This window comes from Aureococcus anophagefferens, assembly GCF_000186865.1.
Source record: "Aureococcus anophagefferens unplaced genomic scaffold AURANscaffold_3, whole genome shotgun sequence".
Taxonomy (NCBI): domain Eukaryota; class Pelagophyceae; order Pelagomonadales; family Pelagomonadaceae; genus Aureococcus; species Aureococcus anophagefferens.
The window spans coordinates 1,602,916-1,618,222 of NW_008705563.1; the positions used below are offsets into that span (position 1 = coordinate 1,602,916).

The 15,307-nt window shown below is 72.4% G+C and overlaps 4 protein-coding genes across 4 annotated transcripts in view; 3 read left to right on the forward strand and 1 right to left on the reverse strand.

Moving 5' to 3' along the window:
• Positions 1–1,727: 1,727 nt before the first annotated feature.
• On the forward strand, positions 1,728–2,765 carry AURANDRAFT_3624 (hypothetical protein; the record flags this gene model as incomplete). Its single annotated transcript, XM_009035286.1, has 1 exon — positions 1,728–2,765. A coding segment is annotated over one exon (1,038 nt), but the record flags the coding sequence as incomplete, so codon positions are not given.
• Positions 2,766–6,492: 3,727 nt separating this feature from the next.
• On the forward strand, positions 6,493–9,045 carry AURANDRAFT_20871 (hypothetical protein; the record flags this gene model as incomplete). The annotated part of the gene is made up of 3 exons (XM_009035479.1): positions 6,493–7,976; positions 8,037–8,187; positions 8,404–9,045. The coding sequence occupies 3 exons, from the start codon at positions 6,493–6,495 to the stop codon at positions 9,043–9,045; spliced, it is 2,277 nt and encodes a 758-aa protein (XP_009033727.1).
• A 2,128-nt stretch (positions 9,046–11,173) lies between these two features.
• AURANDRAFT_20970 (hypothetical protein) lies at positions 11,174–12,076 on the reverse strand (the record flags this gene model as incomplete). Its single annotated transcript, XM_009035710.1, has 2 exons — positions 11,174–11,626; positions 11,678–12,076. 2 exons carry the CDS (start codon positions 12,074–12,076, stop codon positions 11,174–11,176), a joined length of 852 nt encoding a protein of 283 aa, XP_009033958.1.
• Positions 12,077–12,305: 229 nt separating this feature from the next.
• Positions 12,306–15,307, forward strand: part of AURANDRAFT_61753 (hypothetical protein) — a gene marked incomplete at both ends in the record, with an annotated part of 5,289 nt that continues 2,287 nt past the window's right edge. The window contains one exon of the mRNA XM_009035480.1: positions 12,306–15,269. Coding sequence (XP_009033728.1) covers positions 12,306–15,269 — 2,964 coding nt within the window. The remainder of the gene's footprint in view (positions 15,270–15,307) is intronic.

The following is a 15,307-nucleotide window of genomic DNA, read 5'->3' on the forward strand; positions in this document are numbered from 1 at the left end:
TCGTCGGCGAGGACGACGCCGCCGCCCGGGAGGCCTGCGCGCGGTCCTGCGGCTGCTCCGCGTCCCCCTCGGCGAAGCCGTCGGACGCGCCGTCCGCCGCGCCGACGTCCGGGACGCCGAGCGCGGCGCCGAGCGCCGCGCCGACGGCGAGCCTGTTGCGGCTCGAGAGCGTCGGCGGGACCGCGGGCGTCTGCGTCGCGAACGTCGCCTGCGAGGTGCGCTGGACCTACCGGGGCGCGCAGGACCGCTGCGCGACCGTCGAGTTCGCGGCGCTCGCCGGCGACGGCGCGGCGCTCGGGGCGACGACGGCGGCGAACGACGGCGTCGCGACGACGGTCGTCCTGGCGGACGCGGCCCTCGCGGCCTACACGCTCAGAGCGGCCTGCGCCGACGACCCGACGCTCTTCGACAGCCTCGACTTCGAGGTGTCGTCGACGCCCGCGCCGACCGGGCCGCCGACGCTCGAGCCGACGCTCCGGCCGACGCTCGACCCGACGCTCGAGCCGACGGCGCCGCCGACGTCGCGCGCGCCGACGCCGACGCCGTCGGCGGAGAACGCGGCGCCGCCCGCGGAGCGCGCGCCGACGGCCGCGCCGGCGGTCCGCGGCGCGCCGACGGCCGCGCCGGCGGCCGCGCCGGCGGCCGCGCCGACGCGCGCGCCGTCGCCGGCGCCGGCGCGCGTCGTCGTGGCGTCGTCCGTCGTCCTCGCGGACCTCGACGCCGACGCGTTCAACGCGGACGAGGCCGCGGTCGCGGCCTTCGCCGACGCCGTCGCCGCGACGCTCGCGTCCGCGCCGTCTCGCGATGTCGTCTCCAACGTCGTCGCGGCGCCGTCGACGGCGCGAAGGCGGAGGCTCGCCGGCGCCGCCGCGACCGTGCGCTTCGACGTCGCCGTCGCCTTCGGCGACGCGGCCGCGGCCGTCGACGCCGTCGCGGCGGAGCTCACGGCGGCCGTCGTCGACGGGAGCCTCGCGGCGGCGCTCGCGGTTTCGGCGTCGCCGCTCCTCGCGGCCGCCGCCGTCGACGAGGCCGCGTCCGTCGCCGCCGTGGAGGCGTCGACGGCCGTCGCGACGGCGGCGCCGACGCCGCGCGGCGGCTCGCCGCCGCCGTCGCCCGCGGCGGCCGGCGGCGGCTCCGGCGGCGGCGCGGAGGCCGCGAGCCTCGACGGCGTGCTCGCGGGCGCGGCGGCGGCGCTCGCGGCGGCGGCGGCGGCGGCCTACGCCTACGCGCGGTACCGCGCGCGGCCCAAGGGCCGCCGGTCCTTCGAGGAGACGTCGCGCGTCGACCGGATGTCGTCCCTCGACGACATCGCCGTGACCGTCGACGGCGACGACGAGTTCTTCGCCGACGAGGGCAAGGAGGAGATGGTCGAGATGCTCCGCGTGAACCTGACGGCGAACCAGACGCGCGAGCGGTCCTACTACGAGAAGCGCAAGCGGCGGCGCTTCGACTGGGCCGGCGGCGTCGCGCGGTGGGACGACGGCCCCGCGTCGCCGGGCAAGGGCGCGTCGACGCGGCGCTACGTGCGCCACGTGGCCCCGGGCGGCGGCGTGTCCCTCGAGCCGACGTCGGCGCCCCTCGCGATCCGGGCCGACCGGGTCTCGGCGCCGCTGCGCCGCGCGCTCGACGAGTCGCTCGACCGCCCCTTTGGGGAGCGCATGGCGAGCTTCCGCGGCGCGATGGACGCGCTGCGCGTCTCCTGGGAGGTCGGCCGCGTCGAGTTCACGGTGCGGCGGTCCCACTGCCTCCAGGACGCCTACGCGCTGCTGCGCAAGCTGCCCAGGGAGCGGTGGCGCCAGCCCTTCTTCGTCAAATTCGCCGGCGAGGAGGGCTTGGACGCCGGCGGCCTGTCGCGCGACTTCTTCCGCATCGCGTCCATATCGCTCTGCGACGTCGCCGTGGGCCTCTTCAAGTACGCGAAGAACGACTCGCTGACCTACGCGTTAAACGACGACGAGTTCATCGCCGCGTCCGTCGAGGACGGCGGCGCCTGGCTCGAGTTCGCGGGGCGACTCTACGGCAAGGCGCTCCTCGAGGGCCACCACCTCGGCGCCTACCTCAACCCCGTGCTCATGAAGTTCGTCGCCGCGGAGCCCGTGGAGCTCGAGGACCTGCAGCTCCTCGACTTCGAGCTCTGGCGGTCGCTGGATCAGCTCGCCGTCATGGCCCCGGACGTCGTCGAGTCGCTCGCGCTGACCTTCGCCGTCGAGTCCCACTCCTTCGGCGCCGTGGAGACGACGGAGCTCGTGCCCGGCGGCGCGAACATCGAGGTGACCGCGGCGAACGTCGACGACTTCGTGTCCATGCGCTGGCGCGAGCGCATCTTCGGCTGCTGCGCCGGGAGTCTGGGGAGCCTGCTCGCGGGCCTCTACGACGTCGTCCCGCCGGAGGCGTTGATGCTGCTGAGCGCGCGCGAGCTCGAGCTCGTCGCCATGGGCGTGCCCGAGATCGACGTCGACGACTGGGCGCGGTCGACGGTCTACAAGGGCGCGTTCGCGGCGCGCGGGCCCGAGCACCCGACCGTGAGGCTCTTCTGGGACGAGGTGCGCCACAACATGGACCACGAGCGGCGCGCGCTCCTCGTGCTCTGGTGCACGGGCTCGTCGCAGGTGCCCGCGCAGGGCTTCCGCTACCTCCAGGGCCGCGACGGCGCGCTCCGCGCGTTCACGCTCACGAGCGTCGACCTGTCCTCGGCCATCTTCCCCCGGGCCCACACGTGCTTCAACCGCATCGACCTGCCCCTCTTCACGACGGCCAAGGAGCTATCGACGGCCTTCGACGTCGCGCTCGCGCCCGCGAACGCCGTCGGCTTCAGCATGGACTAGGGGCGTCGTAACGCGGCTGTGTTTTTTGCCGATCGCGACTCGGAGCGGGCCCCGGGGCGGCCGCACACCCCCCCCCGGCGCGTCTCTGCCATGAACTTTCTTTCAGCATGGACTAGCGGCGTAGTAGCGTGGCTGTTTTACCTCGCGGACGCACTGTCCTAAAGGAGCGGGACGGCCGGACGGGGTCCCTCCGAGTCCGCAACGCCCCCGGCCGCGTCTCCGAGTCTGCCACAAACTTTTCTTTTACGCCGACAGGGGGTCGTCGTCGTCGCCGAGGACCGCGTCCCAGTCCGTCGGGAGCTGGATCGTCGGCCCGTAGGGCAGCGCCTCCGCGGGCTCGAAGAGCTTCCGCAGGGACGCGGCGGCGACGAGGCGCGCCTTCTCGCCGCGGAGCAGGTCCGAGAAGGCGCCGCAGCGGCCCTCGTGGTCGTCGACGTCGAGGAGGGCCTGGAGCTCGCACTTGGCGGACCCCATGGGCTCGAGGTCGTCGCGCACGCGGTCGTCGAGCGACGTGAGCATGTTCCTCAGGTCCGGCGGCAGCTCCGACAACGCGAGCGTCGTCGCCTCGGGCGCCGCGATGAAGAGGTCGTCGTCGCCCGGCAGGCGCCCGCTGTCCCGCAGGAACTCGAGCAGCCGCTCGTGCAGATCCGCGTGGAGCCGCTTCTTGCGGCTCGCGGCCCGCTGGTCCAAATACGCGAGCCAGCAGCTGTCGGCGAGGTGCCACAGCGTGCCCACCCCCACCCCCCGCGACGCGCCCAACAGGCCCACGGCGGCCTCGTTGAAGCGCACGTCCTCGTCGCAGGTCTTCTGGAGCGCGGCGATCTCGCGGAGCAGGTCCAGCACCTCGCGCTCGCACGCGGGCGCGTCGCCGAACGCCGTCTCGAGGAGCGGCCTCGTCGTCTCTTCCTCGGGCCCGGGGCCGCCCAGGGACCGCACGAGCGTCTCGAGGTCCTGGCCCGTCTTCTCGAGCTTGGCGAGCACGCCGTCGATCAAAGCCCGCGCGGGCCCGTCGCGCGCGTCCGGCTCGAGGTCGCCCGCGGCGGGCGGCGGCTTGAGCACTTCGACGCTCGACCGGCCCCGCGACGACACGACGGCGCCGTCGGCCGTGCGGAGCCGCACCCAGCCGTTGACCACGGCCTCGACGACGCCCTCGGCGCCCAGGCGCTTGCCGTCCGTGACCCGCACCGTCGCGCCCGCGGAGACCTCCAGGGGCTCGTCCGGCACGTCCGTCGCGACGCATCGGAGGTAGGACTCGTCGCCCTCGCCCCGCGCGATGACCTTGTCGATGCGCACGCGGTCCCGCGACAGGCCGTGCGTGACCCGCCACTTGACGTCGCCGTTGCCCTCCTTGACCGACTCCAGGGTCATCACGCAGCCCATCTGCGCGAGCGCCGCGGACCCGTCGTCCTGCTCCCGCACGCCCATGGTCGTGACCATGCGCCGCCCGCCGCGCGCCAGCAGGTCGTCGACCATGGCCAGCAGGCCCGCGTCGTCGTGGCGCACGGTCATCTCGTGCGTCGACCCGGGCACGAGCGGCGCGTCCAAAACGTAGAGCGGCAGGAGGGCCGCGGCTTCGGCGTCGCCGAGGTCCGCCTCGTCGCCGACCCAGCACTCGGGGGCGACCCACCGCGCCTCGAGGGTCGACGAGGACGACGCGAGCGGCGACTCGGCGGCGCGCACCGTCGCGTGGAGCGGTTGCGGCGCCGGCCGCAGGAAACCGCCGGCCGTCGCGGCGCAGAGGGCCAAGAGCGCTGCTGGCCTTCGCGCCATGGGTGGTTTGTGCGGGTGTCCGTGGGTGGTGCTACGGAGCGGTGTCGGTGGTGCGCTTGCCTCAAGATTCCGCGCGGCGCAACAGCGTGGGTGCGCGAGGCCGATGCGACTGACGACTGAGCATTGAACAACGAATCGATCGCGAAGCGCGGCTCAACGTTGAAGGCGCCGGGGCCGACGTCTCGCGATCGCACCCTGCCCTGAGCGCCCCCCCCCGTCCGCGAGCAAGCGCCTCACCCCCTTAGTCAGGTCCCCCGCGGCAGCTCGTCGGGCGTGGCCTGCTCGTAGTAGCGGCCCGCGACGACGAGGAGCGCCATGAGCGGCGCGGCCTCGGGCGCGCGCGCGTCCGGGAGCGCGTCCCGCAACACGCACAAACGCTTCACGAGCTCCCGGAGCACGGCGGCCGTGTCGCGGTGCACGGGCTTCTCGAGGCGCGCGAGGAGCGCGTAGAGCCAGAGCGCGCGGTTCCGGCTCAGCGCGCGGCGGCCGAGCCAGCCGCACTGCATGACGACGAGCCGCTGCGTCATCACGCCGTCGAACTGCAGCACGAGGCGCGTCGTCGGCGCCGTGCCCCCGGGCGTCGCCGCCACGGCGGGCGGCGCCGGCGCCGGCGCCGGCGCGGCGGCGGGCGCGTCCCCGGCGGCCGGCTCGTCCTCGTCCTCGTCCTCCTCGTCGTCGTCGTCGTCCTCCTCCTCCGCGTAGGGCTCCGTGTCGCCGAAGCAGAAGGCGTGCCACCCCCGCAGGTCCTTCATGCGCGGCACGGCGACGCGCGCGTGCTTCTTCGAGCCGACGCCGCGCGCCGCGTGGTAGTCGAGGCGCGTCCGCGCGTCCGCGAGATCCGCGAGCAGCGACCGCTCCCAGGCCGCCGGCGGCGCCCGGGGCGACGGCGCGGGCGCCGGCCCGGGCACGGACGCGTTCGCGCTCCGCTCCGCCTCGTTCTCCGCGAGGAAGACGTCGCCCATACGCCGCGACTCGCGCCGCATCATGCGCATGAACTCCTCCGCCGTCCGCGGCTCGCCGGGCGCGGCGCACGGGCCGTCGTCGTCGGACGCCTCGTCGCCGAGGGGCAGCGCCGGCGCGTCGTCCATCGTGCTAGTGCGTCGCGGTGTCTGCGCCGGCGCAAGGCGAGCAAGGCTGCGCGGCGCCGCAAGGCGAGCAGGCTGCGACCGAGCGCGTCAAGATGAACTACAATGAGGCACGAGTTGAATAGCCATATCCCGCCCATACTTGCCTTCGGGGCTGCCTCCCCAACAAAACCGATTGCTCGAGGCGCCCGCGGGCCGGTCCCGCGCGCGCCGGTGGCCTGGTGCGCCTGGCCGGTGGCTCGTTCATGTCCGGCGGCAGCCCGCGGCTGCAGAAGATCCCGGCGCCGCGCAAGGGCTCGCGGAAGAAGGAGCCGGAGGAACAGCAACGGCCCGAGGCGCAGCTCACGCCGCGCATCTCGCCGCTCATGGGCAAGGAGACGCAGCCCGGCGACCTGCTCGCCTACCTGCGCATGGCGAGCCACGCGCTCGGCGCGTCCATGGCCCTCGAGAGCGGGCGGCTCTACATCGACGAGCTCCAGGCGGCGCTGGACGGCGTCGCGCGGTGCCTCGACGCGGTCCGCGAGGGCGACGCGGCCGGCGGCGGCCGGGCCGGCTCGCGCGGCGGCACCACCTACGGCCGCCCGCGCGCCGAGGCGGGCGCCCGCGGCGCGCCGCCGCCGGCCGCGGACGCCAAGGACGACGCGCCGGGCCGCGCGCCCGAGCGGCCGCGGAGCCGCGAGCAGGCCGCGCCGATGACGCAGCACGAGGCCCAGGCTATTTATAGTTCCCGCCAGACGAACAACATCAATTTGCACGCCGAGGACGGCCACCACTTCCACCAGGAGAAGGCCGTGACGAAATACTCGCACGCGATGGCGCAGCTCGGCTACGTCTTCGACCAGTGGTTCAGCCACCGGCTCACGCAGTTCCTCGCCATGATCTTCCTCGCGCTGCTCATCACGGCGGCGGGCGGGTTGGGGCTGTGGCTCGTGGGCGACGCCAAGGACGTGCAGCAGGGCACGTGGAACGCGTGGACGTACATGGCGGACCCGGGGTCGCACGCGGGCGTCCGGGGCACGGGGCCGCAGGTCGTCGCGATCACGGTGACGATCCTGGGCGTGCTGCTCATGGCGGCGATCCTGGGGTTCATCGTCGAGGCCATCCAGGCGAAGATGGAGGAGCTCAAGAGCGGGCTGAGCAGGGTGGTGGAGTCGGGGCACACGCTCATCCTGGGGTGGACGCACGAGACGGTCATGGTCATCGAGGAGATCTGCATCGCGAACGAGTCCGAGGGCGGCGGCATTATCGTGGTGCTCGCGGACATGCACAAGCAGGAGATGGAGATGGACATGGCCATGCAGCTCGGCGGCCACGTGCAGGCGCGGAAGCGGCTCCGGGGCACGAAGGTCGTCCTGCGGAGCGGCAGCCCCATGCTCGTGCCGGACCTGGCCAAGGTGTCGGCGACGGAGGCGCGCGCGACGCTGATCCTCGCCGAGCCGGGCCTCGCGGACCTGGCGGACGCGCACACGCTCCGCTGCACGCTCGCGCTGCTCTCGCTGCCGAACCTGTCCGGCCACGTTGTCGCGGAGATGCGCGACCTCGACAACGAGCCCCTCGTGCGCCTCGTGGGCGGCGAGCTCATCGAGACGCTCACGTCCCACGACATCCTGGGCCGTTTGATGTTGATGTCCGCGCGCGAGCCGGGCCTGGCGTCCGTCTACGCGACGGTGCTGGGCTTCGTCGGCGACGAGTTCTACGCGGCGCACTGGCCCGAGCTCGTCGGCGTCGCGTGGCGCGAGGTCGCCTTCCGCTTCCGGACGGCGATCCCCATCGGCATCCGCACGCTCGACGACCAGCTCATCCTGAACCCGCCGGGGGACCGCGTCCTGGAGGAGGGCGACGAGATCGTGGTATTGGCCGAGGACAACGACACGTACGCGCCCGGCGAGCGCGTCGTCGTCGAGACGGGCCCGCCGCCGGTCCAGGACGTGCCGCCGAAGCAGAAGGAGATGATCCTGTGCTGCGGCTGGCGCCGCGACATCCGCGACATCCTGCTGCAGCTCGACAAGCAGGTCGCGCGCGGGAGCGAGCTCCACATGATGTCCGACACGATCCCGCTCGAGGACCGGAACCGCTACCTCAAGGACTCGGGCCTCGACGTGGACAAGGACATGCACAATTTAAAAATTGTGCACTTCATGGGCAACACGGCCATGCGGCGCTGCCTCGAGAGCCTCCCGATCGCGGAGTACGACTCGTGCATGATTTTAGCGGACCAGTCCTTCGAGGCGCAGATGATGCAGAGCGACTCGCACGTCATCGCGTCCCTGCTCCAGCTCCGGGAGATCCAGAAGGAGTGGGCCCACGAGGCGTCCGACCCCCACGGCGACGCGCTCGCCGCGGCGTCGGACGCGAGGGCCCGCGCGACGCGGCGGTCCATCATGAACGATTTGAAGCTGCGCCAGCAGACGGGGGGCGGCGGCATGAGCAAGAGCAAGCGCGCGCTGACGCAGCGCCTCCAGCTCGCCATGCCCACGATCTGCGAGGTTTTGGACCCGCGGACGCCTGTGCCGAATTCAACCACCGCTTTGGGTGGTCCTGACCAAACTTCTCTAGCTCGGTCGCATCGAAGTCGATTCGGCTGATGTTTGGACGAATCGATCGCTCTCGTCGAGTTTTTGAAGCAGAACCGAAGAGGGTGCGTCGAAACAGTCGCGTACGCTCACATCGAAGTCGAGTTGCATTTTTGAATTCGGCGCAGGCGGACGCAGAACACGATCGAGCGGAACATGACCGTCGCGCACACGTCCGACTTCTGCCAGTCGAACAAGCTCATCGCCCAGATCCTGGCCATGTGCACGGAGGACCGGTCCATCCAGGTGTTGCTCAACGAGCTCCTGGGCCCCGGCGGCGTCAGCTTCTCCATGCAGCCCGCGAGCCGCTACGCGCACCCGTCGGAGCACCTCAACTTCTACGAGCTCGCCGCGCGCGTCCAGTCCTACGGCGAGACGCTCTGCGGCTACCAGACGCGCTGGGAGAAGAAGGCGCACACGATCATCAACCCCCAGGACAAGGGCGAGAAGAAGCTGGGCTGGGAGGCCTACGACCTCATCGTGCTCCAGGGCACGGCGTCCGCCATGTCCGCGGACCCGGCGCTCGCGGCCGCGCGCCGCGCGTCGCCGCGGTCCCCGCGGGGCCAGCGCGGCTACGCGTCGTCCGCGAAGATGACGCGGGGCACGCGCTCCGGCCGCCACGACACCATCGTCGCGAGCCGCGGCGGCACGCGCCGCGCGTCCATGACGGGGCACAAGAAGCGGAAGGAGGTGTCCTCCGCGAAGCTCGCCGCGTCGCGGCGGAGCCTCATCGCCAGCCACGACGACGGGCCCCTCGCCGAGCCGGGCTCCCCGAAGATCGCGCCCGAGTAGGGCGTAACGGGATTCTGGTGCGAGTGCCGGGTGCCGCCTACCAGCGCTTTGCATACCGAGGACGAACTCATGTTGCCTGGGGGTCGAGGTGCCGTCTACGTCGTATTAACCATACCCCGGGGGATCTTCGGCCGCGGTCGTGGTGGGCTGGAGGGAGAAGCGCTTGACCCGCAACGCGGTGAACCACGGCTCGAGACGGTACTGCTCGAGGACGAGCGAGACGCGCCGCGCGCCCGGCTTTTCCGTCGAAAATGGGCGCACGCGGTGGTGCGCGTCGCCGCGAAAGGTCACGAGCGTGTTCTCGACGGGTTTGACGTCCGCGGCTTCCACCTGGCCTCCGTCGCGCGCCACCGCGGCCCGCGCCTTGAGGCCGTGTGCGTTTAAGTAATCTTCAGGCACCTTGCGTACCTCAAGCTCGCCGCCTCGCATATCGTCCGGCACGGAGACGTACAAAACGGACACCGTCTCGGCGACGTAGTGGCCCAGGGCAAATTTGACCGGGAAGGACTGGTCGATGTGGTAGCGTATCGGTTCCGTCTCCGACGGCTTCGCCTCGACGACGTTGAGTACGAAGGCGTTCGCCGTCGGTCGCATGACCGTTCGCGCGAACGCCTCGAAGCAGCGCAGGTGTTCGTCGCGCGCGAGGTCCGCGAGGCCGTCGCGCGTGTAGCGGACGATGAGCCCGCGCGTCGCCGAGAACGCCTCCTCGAGCGGATTCACGCCCAGGAGCGCGTTGCGCGTGGCGCACCGTTTGAGCGTCGCGAAGGTGTCGTTAGTGAATTTGTGCGGTTCGATGGTGACGAGCGGCTGGCTTTGCGGCGTCGTCCTATAAAGAATCTTGTCGCTGTCGATGGTTTGTGTGAAAACGGCAGTGGCGCAAACGACCAACACAATCGCCCAGTCTCTCGGACCTAGCGGCGATTCGTCGGCGGCAGCGGGCATGGCGTCGTGGGGTGAGGCAGTGAATTTTCGCCTTGATGCCCGGGAGGACGAGAGGCTCAGAGGGGTCTCACAGGCGCCGGGCGCAGTGAACGCGGCGCAGATCTGGCACTAATCTGCCGCAGGCCTTTGGCGAGTCTTTTGTCAAGCGAGACTACTCCGCTCACCTACGCCGCGCTAAGCACCCCCCGCGCGCTCTCGCCGCGCCGGTCAGTACAGTCCAGCTCGATGCTCACCAATGTAGAACGGTTCGAGACCGGCGAGATGTTAATGAGTGGAGATTACGATCGCTTACAAAAGCACTTTCGCGACGGCGGAGATCCTAATTTGACTGATGATGAGGGTTACACGGCCCTCCATCGCGTGCTTATGGACCCACAAGGATTGCCCCGAAGAGACCGCAGCGATCACCTTCGACTGATGATCGAGCTCGGGGCGGATGTGAACCAACGGATGACGACGTACACTCGATCACCCCCGCTGCACTACGTCAGATTTCCCTCGGAGGCAGATGTGCTACTGGATGCTGGTGCCGACATTAATGCGTTCGATAACATCGGACTTCCACCGCTCGCTCAATGTTTCATCCAAGAATTTTCAGGAGGCTTTAACCTTCTTCGTTTCTATATGCGTCGCGGCGCTGACCTCTCTCTCTTAGAAATGGATCGTATCAAAGCCGAGATAATTGAGGAGAAGGAGTTCGTCACAGACTGTCGTGAAGACACTGGCAAATGCCTCGGCCTTCTCGCCGCGGTAAAAAGCGCGGGCTCGTACCGACGCTACGTGGCGGCTCCGAGGGCCGCGCTGATGCGGCTTCGCACGCTCTGCGCGCGCGGCCGCGCGACGCCGCCGCCGGGGGATCCCGTCCTCGAGCGGCTCTTCGCGGCGCCCCCGCCTTCATCTTTTACGGCGCCGTCCGGGCGCGTCACGCGCCGCGCCTCGCGCCTCCGCCTCGCGAGCCGGCCGTTGCCGAACGACGTCGTCTGGCACATCCTCTCGTTCTGGCGCACGACTCGCGACGACTGCGACGACATCGAGAGCCGCATCGAGGACTTCATCGAGGACTTCGACTGCGATGATGGCTCTTTCAGCGACGACGACTCGGACCACTACCCGTCTGACTATTAGGTCCAATGACCAGAGATGCGTAATTTACGCCGTAAACATGGATGCGATTAGACGCCCAACCCTAGGCCCCGCCGCCCTGGGCGCGGTACTTCTTCACGACGAGGTCCTTGCCGCCGGACGCCGAGTAGCCGGAGACGGCGGTCTTGAGCTTGACGACGTCCTTGTCCTTGAACTTGGCGCCCGAGACGGGGCACCGCTTCTCCTTCATGAGGCCGAGGCGCGTCGCGACGGGCTCGAGGACGACGCAGCCCGTGTTGCGGATGAGGAGCACGTTCTGCGTCGTGATCTCGTCGCCGGACACGTGGCAGAGGTAGCGGACGTCGGAGCCGTCGTGGTCGTTCCGCGACGTCTTCGCGGACTCGGCCTTGCGCAGGTCCAGCTTGTACAAATCCTTGGACCGCAACGGCGCGCCCGTCATGGGCGACGGCGGCCGCCGCGGCGGCTCCGCGAGCTTCTTCGCCGGCGCCTCGGGCGTGAACGACGGGAGCCAGTAGCTCGTCCGCGAGAGCTCGGCCTTGTGGAGGTCGCGCGCGTCCATGTCGACCTTCTTCGACATGTCGCGCACGACCAACTCCGTGGACCCCGTCTTCACGGGCGCGGCGAAGTTGCTGTGGCTGTAGGAGCCGTCGTCGAGCCGCGCGCGCTTCGGCCCGGGTTTCGCGGCGGCCGGCGCGTCGCGGACGAGGGGGTCGTTGGCCTGCTCGAACTCGAGGAGCAGCGTCTCGTCGTTGCGGGCCGACGCCTCGCGCTCGCGGCGGGCGTCGGCGGCCTGCTCCGCCTCCCAGAGCTCGCGCGCCCGCTTGAGCTCGGCCTGCTTCGTCACGAGGTGCTCGAGGATCGCCTCGCGCGAGTAGACGTGGCCGCTCGGCGTCGCCACGGGGTCCACGGCGGGCCGCAGGCTCAGGGCGCACCAGCCGAAGGGCAGCTGCGAGTCGGACCCGCAGCGCGCCTCCTGGCTCGACATGAAGTCGCATTGCTTGCGCTCCGCGTGGGAGAAGACGCCGTAGGTCGAACTCCCGTTGTTCTTCGCATGCTTCTGGGGCATGGTTCAGCTAAGACGGGGCGGCCCCGGGGGTCCGCGACGCGCCGCTCCCGGACGCCGAAGCTGTGCGTGTCGACGACGCGGCTCGGCGGGCTGTCCGTGCCTCGCCTGCGCCGCGATGGGCTCGAGTTTTGAGTAGTGCACCAGCGCAATGGCCGACGACGACGTGCGCGTCGCGCTCCTCGGCGACGTGACCGTCGGCACGACACAAGATGCGAACTTCCAGGCGGCGCTCGGCGGGAACCGCCTCGCCCTTTTGGAGCGCCACGGCGTCGTCGTCGCCGGCGTCGGCCGCGAGCTCGCGTGCTTCGCGCTGCGGGACCTCGAGGCGGCGTGCTGGGCCCAGTACGAGGCGCGCGCCGCGGGCAAGGGCTCGAGCAAGCGCGGCGGCGGCGCGGCCGCGCCGCGCGCGGGCGCGGCCGACCTGGGCGGCCCGGTGGGCCCCGTCGCCGGCTCCGGCGGCAACGTCGTCGCCGCGGGCGTCGGCGCGGAGCTGCGCTGCTACGCCGTCGAGGCGGGCCACGCGCTGCGGCTCCTCAATACCTTCGACTGCGGCGGGCCCGTCGTCGACTGCGCGTGCAGCCCCGACGGCGCGCGCGTCGCCGCGGCGACGGCCGGCGGCGGCGGCTGCGTCGTCGACGTCGCGTCCGGCGCCCGCGCGCCCCTGCCCGGCGGCGCGCTCGCCGTGGCCTTCGACGCGGCCGCGGGCCGCTGCGCCGTCGCGACGGAGAGCGGGCTCGCCCTCGTCGAGGCCGACGGCGCGTCGGCGAGCCTGCCGGCGCCGGACTTCGAGGACGGCGCGGCGCGGCGCGCGCACGCCGTCGCCTGGCTCGACGCGGGCCACGTCTTCGTCGGGTACCGCGACGCCGCCGGGGGCGACGACGCGCTCGCGCGCGCGGCCGTGCACGCCGTCGCCGCGGGCGCGGCCGCGCCGTTCGCCGAGGACGAAGTCGTCGCGTTCTTCGACCGCGAGGCGCCCGGCGCGCCCCACGGCTTCCACGTCGCCGCCCACAGCGACGCGTTGGCCCTCGTCGCCTGCAACCTGAGCCGCGACGTGCGCGTCGTCCGCGCGGACCCGGACGAGCCCGGAAGCTGGTACGTGCACGAGGCCGTCGACGAGGCGCTCCTCTGCTGCCAGACGCCCTGCGTCGCGGCCGCGGACGGCGACGAGGTCGAGACGCTCGTCGCGGGCCTCGCGTTGTCGCGCTGCGCGTCGCGGGCCGCGCCGCCGCGCGACCCGCAGACGCCGCCCGACGCCGGCGCGGCGCCCGCGCCCTTGGCGCTCGTGCTCTCGACGGCCGGGCTCCTGTCGCTCTACGCGCTCGCCGAGGACGACCCGTCGCGGGCGGCGCCGCGCACGCCGCGGCCCCTCGACGCGCTCCCGCCCGCGCCCGCGGCCGCGGGCCAGACGGCGCTCGCGGGCTTCGCGCCGGCCAAGGCGCCGGAGAAGCCCGCCTTCGGCTTCGCCGCGGCGCCGGGCGCCGCGCCGGGCTTCTCCTTCGGCGCGCCCGCGGCCGCGGCGCCGGGCGCCGCGCCGGCCTTCGGCTTCGCCGCGCCCGCGGCCAAGGCGCCGTCGGGCTACCCGCCCATGGCGACCAAGGCGCCCAGCAAGCTGCCCTTCGGCGCGCCCGCGCCGGCGGCCAAGGCGCCTGCTGGCTACCCGCCCATGGCGACCAAGGCGCCCAGCAAGCTGCCCTTCGGCGCGCCCGCGCCCGCGGCCAAGGCGCCTTCTGGCTACCCGCCCATGGCGACCAAGGCGCCGAGCAAGCTGCCCTTCGGCGCGCCCGCGCCCGCTCCGGCGGCCAAGGCGCCGTCGGGCTACCCGCCCATGGCGACCAAGGCGCCCAGCAAGCTGCCCTTCGGCGCGCCCGCGCCCGCTCCGGCGGCCAAGGCGCCGTCGGGCTACCCGCCCATGGCGACCAAGGCCCCCAGCAAGCTACCCTTCGGCGCGCCCGCGCCCGCGGCCAAGGCGCCGTCGGGCTACCCGCCGATGGCGACCAAGGCGCCCAGCAAGCTGCCATTTGGAGCTCCGGCGCCCGCGGCCAAGGCGCCGTCGGGCTATCCGCCGATGGCGACGAAGGCGCCGAGCAAGCTGCCTTTTGGAGCTCCGGCGCCCGCGCCCGCGGCCAAGGCGCCGTCGGGCTATCCGCCGATGGCGACGAAGGCGCCGAGCAAGCTACCCTTCGGGGCGCCCGCGCCGGCGGCTGCGGCGACGAGCAAGCCGGCCTTTGGCGCTCCCGCGAGCAAGCTGGCCTTTGGCGCCCCCGCGAGCAAGCCGGCCTTTGGCGCTCCCGCGAGCAAGCTGGCCTTTGGCGCCCCCGCGAGCAAGCCGGCCTTTGGCGCCCCCGCGAGCAAGCCGGCCTTTGGCGCCCCCGCGAGCACGCCGGCCTTCGGCGCCCCCGCGAGCGCGCCGGCCTTCGGCGCCCCCGCGAGCGCGCCGGCCTTCGGCGCCGCGGCCGCGCCGGCCTTTGGCGCGGCGACGCAGGCCCTCGGCGAGACCAAAAGAGCGTTCGGCGACGCGACGCGCGCGCTCGGCGCGGCGCCGGCCGCCGCGACGCTCCCGTCGTTCAAGGAGATCGAGGCGTCCGTCGGCGCGCCGGCCGGGGGGGCGCGCTCCGGCGAGCGCAAGGCCTACACGGTGCCCCACGACATGGTCGTGCCGAGGGACGCGGCGGAGGCCGAGAAGTGGCGCGTCGTGCTCGACTTCGAGCAGTCCATGGCCGACATGCGCGAGGCCATGCGCGCGTCGAAGGTCGAGGTCGACGCCGCCGTCGACGAGGGCCGGAGGAAGGGCGAGGACGAGCGGCGCGAGCTCCGCGAGGCCCAGGCGCTCGTGCGCGAGTACCGGGCGCAGGAGCGCGAGCTCGGCGAGATGCGCGCGCAGCTTCTGGGGAGCTGCGAGGACGTGCGCCGCCAGTGCGCCGACGCGAAGTCGTCCCTGGAGATCGCCGAGGGCACGCTCGCGGACTGCGACGACCCGGAGAAGAAGGCCAAGGCCGACGAGTGGGCGCGGGTCCTCGAGACGCAGCCTCTGGACGTCGCGTCGAAGGCGCGGCTCGAGCGCCTCGAGAAGCTGGCCTGCGACGTCGCGTCGACGCTCAGCGACGTCAAGCTCGTCAACGAGCACCGCGAGAAGCTCGAGGCGTCGCTACC